Raw genomic sequence first — 12,388 nt, forward strand, 5'->3', positions numbered from 1 at the left:
ATCAAGCTTCACAGAGACAGTGGCCATCATCACGGCTGTTCTCCACTAGACAAAGCAGTCAGTACTGTGTGATGCTGAACAAAGTTTTTGCATGAGAGGATAGCATAGGACTTTGTTGTCGAAGGTTGTGGAATTCCCTTCAAAAGAAAGCTCAACCAGCTCCCTCCTTGTTGTCCTTCTCCAGGCTTTTAGTAAATGACATCCCATTGGGGATGTGTGTGAACAACAGAGATTCAACCCAGATTCATCCTGGGTTATTTTCACAATGCATGAATAACCCCTGGCTCCTGTGTGGCACTTTACCCAGCCCTGCCCTTGGAATAGTGCCCTTGTTTTCTTGAACAGACTGCAAGGGCTGAGTTGGCACACCTGCCCACCTCCACCGCCCCTTGCCACCCCCCCAAAACAACCCTGTATAGACTTGCCCTAGATATTTTTTTTAAAAAGGCTTCTTCCTTATGCCGACACTCCTTTCCAGCCTCCAGAGCAATTCCAACTCTGCATAACCCCGTTGTGGGTTTGAAATGTTAACAAATCAGCAGAAATTTCATTTCGACAGAGTGCCGGAGGGGAGGGGGGCACGGTGGGGGTGGGGGTGGGGAGTGAAAGCAATCTGTCAGATCTCCTCCCTGTTCAGTCCGTTCCCATTGCTCCCCATTGTGCCTCCTGATTGCTTATTCTTCTCCCTTAAAAAGGAGCCATGGAGAATATTTAAACAATAGCTTAGCTGCCGGGATGAATCACTAAACATATATAGAGCTAAATATACAGAAATAACTTGCCCACCTGCGCGGCTTTTTTCTTTCTCCTCTCGGTGCAAAAGCAAGGAGAAGCCAGAGGAGTTTCTGCTGTGATGGGCTTTAGAATAAGCCAAGTCGGCAATTTCAAAATTACATTCAGTTGCTGGAGCAGGAAAAAAAATGTCTACAGCTCTAGCAGACAACTACCTTTGTATTATTAGTATTATTAAACAAAAACAGGGGCTTGATTTTGAACCCAGCAAGACCTGACCTAGCTCTGTCTATTGACTTATTTACTTGCAAGGCAAAACACAAGAACTGCGGGATGGATATGGCTCCTTGGACCCATCCCTCTCTCCATGAAGTGATTTGGATAAGAAGAGAGGCCCTACTTACATCTCATATACCCTCCAACATTTAACAGGTAAAAAGTATAATGTGTGTGGCTATAAATGAGAGCCAGCATGGCGTAGCGGTTTTGAGTATTGGGCTACGACTCTGGAGAACAGGGTACAAATCCCTGCTCAGCCATGGAAACCCACTGGGCAACCCATTTGTTTGTTTGGAAACCCACTTGGGCAAGTCATAGCCTCTCAGCCTCAGGAGAAGGCTATGGCAAACCTCCTCTGAATAAATCTTGCCAAGAAAAAACCCATGATAGGGTTACCTTAGGGTTGCCATAAGTCAGAAACTACAAGTGCCTATACCAGACTGAGGCCAAAATGGTGTGGCCAGGCAATGACAGTGCAAAAGGTATTAGTGAGGAAGTCAGCACAAACCTACTATTTTAAGAGAAACTCTGGAATATATATATATTGAATGTAGGAAGAACAAGGCACCTTCCTCTCCTTCCTGTGCTAATTGAACTGAGAGCAAAGCCTCCTGCATGTAAGATGGTAGAGAGAATATGGTTGTCTCCATTGCCAGCTCTGGTCCTGTTTGCTTGCTTGCTTGCCTGATTTATTTGTATATTATTTCTGTTTCTGACTTCAACCCTACCTCTTACCAACCCTGGTCTTGCCCTGCCCCAAAGAGGTGGCATAAAAAAGATTTTCCCTGAATTAATGTGGCCTTTGACATGAAAAAGCTTCCCCACCTCTTGTATGTAGCAACAAAGGGTTTTGCAGCATGCATGGGCATGCATGTACACACGTACGCACCACCTTCAACATGTCAGGTTCTCGCTCTTTGCCCGTAAGCCAAGCCCTGGGTGAACTGGAATGAGCAGCTGGTGCCCATAATAAAGGGAGGGCTTTGGTTTAGTCCAGTGAACTCCATCCAAGTGGGGAGAGAAAGGGTTGAAGAGACCTTTGTTCTGCATCTGAGGCTGGAAGGGGTTCATTGGGAGTTGTCCCTGGGACTGGAGACAATGCAAGGAGGCAGATGGGCAGGACGCCTCTGGGTTCAGCCTCTGGGCCACCTTTTTGCCATCCACAATATACAGAGATGTGTTGGAACTTGTAAAGGGCTGGCGTTTTACATCCTAGCAAAAAAAAAATATCCCTCCAGAAAAGATTTTGCAACCTGGACAAATCTTCCAACGATCTAGTTGCACTGGCCTAGAGCTGCTTTTCTGAACCTTTCAGGTGTATGGACTACAACTCCCATCACCACAATTGGTACTTATATCATATGAGCTAGCTGTCAGCAATGGGAATTGAATACTAGGAATATCTAGCTGCTGACACAAAGTTGTCAGGGCTTCTGTCTTTCCAGATGCCCTTGCAAATCCCATCAGCAAGTGCTAGTCAAAGTGGTATCAAACTGCATTGTTTCTACAGTACAGATGGAGCCTAAGACAAACGCAATATATCCCACTTAAAAAACTATATTTAGGCAAACTATATAACTATTACAAATAAATAAATAAGGAAGGTAAAACCTTTTGCATTGATTACTAGGAATCAAAACCACATCCCCTTATTATCTGTTCTGGATCATCTCACCGGTCGACTGAATTAGATACAGTATGTCCTTACCCACATGCAGAGCTGGGAAAGGTTACTTTTTTGAGTGACAGCTGCCACACATACATGTCTAGCTTGGGGGATTCTGGGAGTTGTCATCCAAAAAAGATAAACTCTTCCAAGCTCTGCCCACATGGAAGTATAGAGGAACGTGGGAGATGCCGACAACATGTTAAAAAAGATGCTCAAAGCAAGACTCCTTAGTGACAGATTTTTTTCTGCCATGATCCCACCAGCATTTATCCGACCCAGATGCAAGTGACAGAAAGACGGTTCTGGCATCAGGATCAAAGTTGGGGAATCAAAGCCAGGAAGGCGCTGAAGCTCCGTCACACATGGTGCGCCTGTCCTCCCTTTTAAAAAATCGCTATATACACCTCCTTCCTTTCACTTCCTCTCTTCCAACCCCAGGAGACAATGGGACCCAGATGGAGATGGAAGAGCTACCAGAGATGGTGGGAAGATGATTCCCAAATGTCTTTGGGTGCACCATCTTAGGGATTTCCAAAGGGGGGTTGGATGCCTTTGGTTGCATGCCTTTTACTATCAGTGCGTTTGTGTCAGGGTCACCAGATGTTTCCTGCTTTTCCAGGACATGTCCTACATTTCAACCTAATGCCCAGGAGGAATTTCAAAAGGTCCTCCATTTGGAGCCTGACTAAGAAGCATGGATTTATATTTATATGAGTGTTTTTAGCTTTTGGTTTGTCATGCCCTACAGTTTTCTTCGATATCCTGTATTTTGTGGTGCCTTGTCCTCTTTTGTGGTTAGGATATCTGTGTGCCTGTGTCAAAGGGGTCACAAAGCAGCCCCACGGATTCTCAACCCATCTAGACCTCATTCCTTCTCCCTCTCTAGTCTCTTTCCTATTCCATAATTCATATTATGTATCACACAGTATTACAGTGGGTCTTTGGTATCCACTAGGGTTTGGTTCCAGGACCCTCCATGGATACCAAAATCCATGGATGATCAAGTCTCGTTGAATACAATGGATATTAAAATGGTGTTCCATATATCAAATGGCAAAATCGAGGTTTGCTTTTCTGAATTTTTTATAGTTTTTGAATATTTTAAAGCAATGGATGCTTGAATCTGTGGATAAAGAATCCATGGATATGGAAGGCTGACTGTACATGTTACACACTCCATATTAAACAGTTTATAGCATGTTGATGCCATCATCTTTCACTTCCAACTTTCATGGCGCCACATGATTGAATCTTGGGATTTGTCGTTTTGGAAGGGTCTTGGAACTCCATACTAAGTTAGATCTATGCTAGCTTAGAGAGCAAAACAGCCCAGTGCTTCTTCAGCTATTTGATGCAGGGCGCCAGCGGGGATTTTTTTCCCCTCCGTGTGCAAGGGTCGGATACTATTTCTGTTCCCACAGACAAACAACTCATATTGTATGCATTCAAACTGTACACAGTGGCTGAGCAAAAGATCACTCAACCCAGATGGGAATAAAAGCACTGCACTACCTTCCCATGTTGTCCCTCCCCTCTAACCTGGTTCTCTTCCTGCCAGTGGCTCCTTGCCATGCCTGTCTTTCCCAGCAGCTTTGTGATGAAACACAGGCTCAGGTTTCTTCGTAGTTGTCTGGAAGGGAAAGGGAGAGAGCATTACTTTCCAGTCGATTCAAAATGGACCCGCTGCAGCCAGCCAAAGGGCAAATTTAAATCACTTCCAATCGGCATCTGGTTCACACTTGCGCGGAATCGATTTATCCCAAAAGATGGGGGGGGGGGAATCAGCGTCAAAAAGACATGGGTTAAATGGGTCTAGCACATGGCCTAAGTGCAAACCATGGTCATTCAAACTGGGCCAAACCGATTTGCAATCTGGTTTAAAAGGTAGTGGGAATGAGGCCCAGCTGTCACAATCCACCCAGCCAGCATGGTCAATGGTTATGGAAGCCAAGCTCCATCTGGAAACAGAAGATTTTCTATAATTCAATTTCTTCCAATTTTTCCCAGGAAAAAGAGACTGTAGATACAGAGATGGGGAAACTTCCCTTCCCCTTTGAATTTTTCCTTTCTCCCCCCGCCCCTTGGCCTTTACATCTCTAGGTGTGAGCGAATCGCACACCTCTTCTAAACCATTAGCCTGTATTCAGTCTCTCACCAGTCCTCTGCTTCAGACTTTATCCTGTTATTATGCCAGCACCCCAGATACATCCTGTTTCTGTATATTGCTCCCAGAGCTCCAGAAGGCCTCTGGCAGCAGCCTGTGAATCAGAAACTATCTGCACCAACAAGTCTCTCTTTAATCAGCCCCAGAAGAAGCTGGGGATGCTAGACGCTTTGCCGACACCTGCTTAGAACCAGAGTCACCTAAGCCACCTTGTCGGTGTCCAAACCCCAAGCAGCGGCAATTTAATTAAAACGGCTTTCCTGTGCTCCAACAACACAGATTGGCACGGCGCCCCTCGGCTGACGGTGACGTCACTGGCAAACAAGGCTGGCAATCTGGCGTCTCTGGACCAAATATTAAACTGGCCTCCACTGGCCAAAAGGCCAAGATATGCAAGACGTAAACGCAGATGGAGGAGACTAGGAAGGCTAACGCCATGGGAAGCTTAATGCCCGCCTCCCCATGGCTTGCATTATTTTCCAGATGTAAATCAAAAACACATGCTGCTGTTTGCTTGTTGCAGAAAACTTTAGCCCAAGGGTAGGCAAACCTCTTTTAGGCTGAAGGCTGAATTCACTTTCAGAAAAGTTCTTGGCAAGGTTCAAGTGGTGGATAGGGCCAAGGGCCAAAAGGTAGGGATAAAATGGTGGCCTTCAAGTCGCCAGAATTACAGGAACACCCCCCCCCCCCCCCCGAATTTCACAGGGTTTGCTTTGGCAAGGAATATCCAGAGGTGGTTTGCCCTTCCCTTCCCTCTGAAATATAGCATACAAATAAATGGGCACTAGAGCAAATCAGAAGAAGACTAAAAATGAGGAGCACAGCTATGAAAGAACTAGAAAAGGTCAGCCAAAAAGACAAACAAATGGATGATAGAAGAGATTAGGTCTGAGAGCTCCCTCGAAGCCAAGCTAACTAAACTGAGACTGTCATATGCGAAGTCAAAGGCTTTCATGGCTGGCATCCATAGCTTTTTGTGGGTTTTTCGGACTATGTGGCCATGTTCTGGAAGAGTTTGTTCCTGACGTTTCGCCAGCATCTGTGGCTGGCATCTTTAGAGTACTGTCATACTTTGGCCACATCATGAGAAGACAAAGATTCTCTAGAAAAGACAACGTCTGGGAAAGTGAAAGAAAGCACCAGTGTGGTCGAGTGGCTCACACAAATGGGTCTCCAGCACTTGTGCAGTGCATCACTGGGAACCTTCCAGAGCTGAGAAGGGAGCATGTTGGTGGTAACCCAGGGCAATTCCCCATTCAGTCCCTCAGTTCCTTTAGAGTTTCTTTTCCCCCCATCTTTTGAGATCTCTTTCAGTAATGGACTTGTGGCCCATCTTGACGTCTCTCTTTGGATTAATCATCTCCAGTTTGACTCGGACTCTTCTGACTGCCCCTGCATTTTCTCCCTATTAACCTTTAGGGCTTTATGGACTCTACTGGCCAGTTTTAAGAGATGCTTATCCTCAGAGGGCAAAATCCCTGAAAAGGACAGCTACTCTAAGTGCCTCTTATGTTTGGGCGAAGAGCACAATGTAGAGGCTTGCTCATACTGTCAAGCATTAACACACACATACACACCCTTCATGTTGTAAGTAAGTCTTCTCAGCTTAAGGCTCTCCTTTGGGAAAGAGCCCTTCAGGACGCTGAGTGTGCAACCAAGAATAGGACCTTGTATGTATGCAGCATTGGCTCTCAGCCTTGCCCTCCAGCCGTGCCTGTCCTCATCCCAACACAACCCCATCCATCCTTCACTCATGGTATGATGTTCTCCTTAGCTCTTTGACTGCTGCTGTGGCGGCTTGTGAACTGGGGGATCATGCTGGGCATGTACACTGAAGAGGGATGGGTTTACCACCAGGACTCTCACTTCTCTAGAAAGCTCCAAACGATGGACGCACCGGAGATATATTTGTGTGAGTTCCCAGATGACCACTTGACGGACCACAGTTACAGGTGAGCAATCTGGAAGGGCAGCCATGAAAGAACTAGACAAGATCCTAAAGAGTAAAGAAAGGCATAACAACTGAGCATTAAAGTTAGAATCGTCTAAGGCATAGCATTGCCCATCACCATGTACGGATGTGACGGCTGGACAATGAAGAAGCATTGCAACTTCTTTGCTGTAAGAACTGTTTGATAATGGAGTAGCCTGCCTTGGCTCAGGGAGTCACCTTCTTTGAAGGTCTTTAAACAGAGGTTGGATGGATATCTTTATGGAGTGCATTAGCTGAGTATAATTGCCTGGCATCTTCTAAAGAAGGCCTTTTCAGCCCTTTCCCACTCTTTCCAAGGTTTCAGGTTTCGGCCCTGACTTGGCAACCCTAGCAGTGATGCACTCCCCTATTTTAAAAGAATAAATATTCCATAACAGATCTTTAAGGGAATCGAACATATTAACAAGACACTGAATTCCCAAATACACCAACGTCTGTTTCTTTTACCTTGGGTATTCTCTTTGCTGAGTAAAGAAGGCAAGTGCCCTTTTCATTCCTTCTGTTGAGGGTGTGTCCACACCAGCTGTCTTCTGTGATATATAAAGATTACAAACTGCATGTGCAATCCTGCCACTTGGCACTGCTTCACTTACTACAGGATTCCTCTTACACAGACAGGCCTTTGCTGAATGTACAACAAGCTATCGCCGACATGGAGAGATTTCACACAAATCCTAGCTCTGTTTTCCTTCAGAGTTGCCCCCCCCTCTCCCAACACCAAAGACATTTTGCAATGTGTGAAGCCCTAATTTGAATCATTCATTGATCTAGAGTATTTGTGTACTATATGTGTGTGTGCATAAAACCACGTATCCCTAGGGCAACTCACAGTTCACTGTAAAGATACAAAAAAAACGGTAGTAGAGATAGACACAGCAGAAAGTTAAAGCAAATTAAGACAGATTAAAACAGCAGAGTGGAATGCTCATTAAAACTACTGCTACTTAATGAAGCATAAAAGCATTAAAAAGCCCGAGGGAAGGAGAACATCTTAACCTGAGATAATAGGATAATAAGGTGGGCACCAGAATTACTTTGGAGGCATGTGTTTCACAGTCAGGACACTGCCAATGATGGCGAAAAAGGCCTTTCTTTGGTTGCTATTTCCAAATTATGGGGGGAAATTACTTTTTGGGATTATAACTCCCCAAATATATGATTTTGGCCATGCTGGCTGAGGAATCTTGGGAATTATGGCCCCCAAGAGCAATGTCTCCAAGCACCGGTTCCTCATCTCTGAGCTTCAGTATCCCAAACTCTTCATGGGATTGCAGCTCTAAAAATGTGGAATTTTTGCAGAATATATTAACAGGAGATGCATCTTTCATGAGAAAGGGCACTTTCTTATATAAAATGGTATAAAATGCTATTGAGAACATCTTTTATTTTATCCTTCCAGAAGGCGATGAGGTAGGAACGGGTGACAAAGAGAAGCCAATACAGAGCCTCAATGTAGAACTAGCAAAGCAATGCTACCTGAGCTTTTCCTGCTGCATAGGACTGATGAACAACTGGAGATGAAATATGGAAGAATAATGCAATATATGGTCACAGCTGCAAAGATAATATAAGCCTTTTTGTGAGAGAGAAGTCACTAGAAAGTCCTGGGGAAAATGCCCCCGGGGGGCAAATAATGGCCAACCATTCGACATCTACGTTTTGGGTGGGTTGAACTTTCCCCATCCCTGTTGACACACCAAGGAGCGAATAGACAAGCGTAGGGTTGCACTGCAAACCTCATACACCAGATCAAACTGCGTCTACCTCCTTTCTCGGCTTTCTCAGAGTGAGAAATTTCCACATTTTAGGTGTGGAAAATGAATATACATGGAGCTCCCTAAGATCAGGCTGCAAGAGATTGGAGAACCCAGCGTGATGAGATCCATGGAGCTGCAGCATGGCTCTTTATTTGATATTTATTAGAGCGCCTGCAGCTAAGAGAAACTGAATGGCAGCTCCTTCAGAGAAAGCGCGGCTTGGCTCAGTGCATAATGAAGTTATAAGATTCCCTGCTACAAGATGGAGAGATGGCCACTGACTTAGAAATGGAAAAAGGCAAATCCAGGGAAGATTTCTCAGCGGATACGCTTCACGACAGAGCCGTCGTAGCGGTTTGGGCATCCGACTAGGACTCTAGGAGGCCAGGATTTGAACCCCTGCTCAGCCATGGAAACCCAATGGGTGACCTTAGGCACATCACACTCTCTCAGCCTCATAGGGAACAAATTCTGCCAAGAAAACCCTATGATAGGTTCGCTTTAGGGTTGCCTTAAGTTGGAAACGCCATGAAGGCACAACAACAAACTCATCACCATAACTATGGGGAATCTCCATGTCAGAGGAAATGCATTTCTGAATCTGGGAAGCAACTAGTTACAAATAATTATAGGCGTATCTCACTCTTCATCCTCATCCTCTGTCTAGCTGAAAGCTTCTCTTAGTAGCCGTTTTGGTACGGCTGGAGAAATACACACTTTCACAGACCTAGTAGGGACTTTATGATACCCTTATATAGCAGGCTTGATTTTTTTTCCAATACAGTAGCTGTTTTTAATGCATTTCTGGATGCTGCATTAGAAGAAAAACCCAATAAAAATGACACACCATACACAGTCCTTTCACAAATCTGATATTTTTATCAATTCAATTGTTAATCAGCTGGAATTTTGTAGGTCCTTTGCCACTGCTTTGCTTTGCATTCATCCTTTAGATCCTTTGCTGTATGCCCCTAAGTTTTACCCTCGACGTATCCACGGGTCATATCAAAATCTATCATTTTGGCTTCAAAATTTCCCTTCAACTTATACATGAGGTTGGCTTATACTCAAGTATATATATTCAAATGCTACACCATGAAAATGTCATATTCTGCACTACTCAAATACATAATTTTTTACTGTTACTGAAAACCCTTCCTATTCCTTAAGACCACATTTGGAGTAGTAAGCGGGTGCCTTGGCATCCTAGAAATGTTGGGTCTGGGTGTTAAAATAAAACACATTTTATGGTTTTCATAACCAACCAAGGATCTGCATGCTGTTGCTACGTCATTCTTATTTTAAAATTTCAAATTTTGCTTTCCGTTGTGTCCTTAGAAAATCTGCCTGGGCCTATTGTTCCTGCATCATTTTCCATAAGCTGCTGCGAAGGCTTGAGAGTGGGAAGGTGAAACAGAAATGCTTTACGTACATATATGAACATACGTGGGATTATGGCATTTGGGTGGCTTTTGCTGAGGAAAGCAGCAGATGAGGTTGTGGGGAATTGCCAAAAGCGCTGGCCGTATAGGGAACTCTGTGTGCGCCTGCTGCGTGGGAGCATCCGAAAGCTGCATAATGTGAAAATGAATGCATAATTCAGTTTTGTCAGGAGATGCCGTGTTTAATAAATCCTAAATGCCATTCCAAGCATTGCCTGTATGTGACTATGTTGCCTGATGATTAAAAACCAACTGACAAAATTCCTTTCTCGAGTGGAATATAAATTTGTAAATGAAATTAAACAGGGCCCATCTGTTCGCCTAACCTTCGTGGGTTTTTTAAAAAATGCACTGCGTAAATTGTGATCTATTTTCTGACCGCAATTAGAATTCCAATGTACTGAAAGTTAGGGCCATGTTTAGGGCTGTGGTCAGGTATAATGCACACGCTTTGTATTTGCTAACCCCATTGGGAATTCAACAGTTTCCTCACATACTGCATGGGGCCAGACTATTGACAACTTGAACGCTTAATCGCATCATGGTTTGTTGAAACGTGGCATGAGATATTTTTGTTCCAATAGTTAACACTGGCTGAAATGTTCCTAGGTCTAATTCTACATGGATTCAAGAGTGAGGAGTGAAATGTTGTGTCCTGGTGCTTGGCTACAAAAGTGGCCTGGCTCAACATGGGATACTACTCAGACTGCTGCCACACTGCAGAATTAATGCAGTTTGAAACCTCTTTGACTGTCCTGTCTCCATCCTATGGCTTATTGTGGTGCCTGAGCTTTCTTACAGAGAAGGCTAACTGTCTCACAAAACTACAAGCCCCAGAATTTTATAGCATGGAGCCATGGCAGTTAAAGTGGTGTCAAACTGCATCAGTTCTGCAGTGTAGATGCAGCCTCAACTGGGGATGGCCTAGGGGCCAATTCTTCTGCAACTGGGAACATCCAAGGGGCCCCAAAGACTTCAATAAATAAATAAATCTGGAGGTTCACATTGCACATTACAGTCCAAAACTCAAACCACTACATCACACTGGCGCATGCACAGTAAAATGCTCTCCCTGACACAAAAGGCAAAAATCAAGGCCGTGAATGGTTGAATCTGCAGATGCAGAATCAGTGGAAATGGAGGGCTGACTATATGCTTCTCTCTGGGCATCAGGTCTAAGTAGAGCAAAACTGCAGGCTGTCATTTCAATCTTTTCAGCAGCCGAAAAACAGAGGCATGTTTGCTCCTGGACGGGCGCATTGAGCTTGGAACCTGACTGGTGCCGTGCCAAGCATTATCAGGTGGCTGGGCTATTTGTAATCAGATTTCCATTGTTGTGTAACCGCTGCAGTGCCTCGGCAGGGCGCATACAAAAGATATGCGCTTATCCCGCTATTGTTCCTATTGTGACTTACCCAGAACTAACCGGATTCTGGTCTCTATTCCCAGGGGGTTTATCTTAAGAGCTGGCCAGGATATCAGGTAAACTAATTATATGGGGGGAGTACGTGTATGTATGCATGCATGCATATGGGTATGTATACAATCTGAATAGAATATCCATGCACATATCCATGCACGCACCCCCCCAGGCGGGTCATGCTTCCACTCCAGCCAAGGCATTTATCTGGTAGCCATCCATCTCCTTGCAGTTTTGTGCTGGAGCCTGGAGAATTGGGGAAAGATGCGTCACACATTAAAAACAAAGCGCCTCGATGCGTTCCATGCACACTGTCAAGCACAATAGGGAAGGATATGAAAACTGCCACGAAGCAAAGCAATGCAAAGCGGCACTATCTTTCCCCATCATCAGCATCATTGTGGGATGCAAACAGCCAGCAAGTTGAAGGAGAGATATGGCAGGCTTTATCCCTACGTAGCTGCTTTCAAAGACTTTGCAGGAAAGTAGAAAACCGAGTTGAATTTAATATGAGGTGGGTAGGAAAAATCAGCCAGGCACGTGCCTAATAGTAGGATGGAGAAAACCCTGCTGCAGAGATTTATAAGGCTGTGAGGCCCCAGCAGAGGAATTATTGGAAGGCATATGTTTGTATGTGTGCATGGAAAGAAAGGGCTGCGGGGCAGTTGAAGGCAAGGCAAAAGCAGTGCCTTCCAGCAGTTAGGCAGAACTGGGAAGCTCTGGAGGAATTTTTATTCTCTGTGCCAAGGAATGGAAAATGTAGGAGTGAGAGATGTGCAGCGTGGAAAGAGGTTAAAGGGGAGCATTTTGGCAGGAGGCTGCCTCTTATCAAAATGTGTCATAGCATACTGGAGTGAGCCTTGGTTGGAAGAGGAAAACAAAATCCCCCCCCTTATCCTTCCTGTCTATGCAAGTAAAACTGACACAAACAG

At 44.8% G+C, this 12,388-nt stretch overlaps 1 protein-coding gene across 2 annotated transcripts in view; it reads right to left on the reverse strand.

Moving 5' to 3' along the window:
* The window catches only part of FAM178B (family with sequence similarity 178 member B), a 126,845-nt gene that overhangs the window by 43,177 nt on the left and 71,280 nt on the right, over nucleotides 1–12,388 (reverse strand). For both annotated transcript variants that reach the window (XR_006104720.1, XM_042475999.1), the window contains exon 13: nucleotides 4,220–4,310. Coding sequence is in view for 1 of the 2 variants with exons in the window: in XM_042475999.1 (XP_042331933.1) it covers nucleotides 4,220–4,310 (91 nt within the window). In the remaining variant the exon portion in view is untranslated. The remainder of the gene's footprint in view (nucleotides 1–4,219; nucleotides 4,311–12,388) is intronic.

Source organism: Sceloporus undulatus, chromosome 6, assembly GCF_019175285.1.
Source record: "Sceloporus undulatus isolate JIND9_A2432 ecotype Alabama chromosome 6, SceUnd_v1.1, whole genome shotgun sequence".
NCBI lineage: Eukaryota > Metazoa > Chordata > Lepidosauria > Squamata > Phrynosomatidae > Sceloporus > Sceloporus undulatus.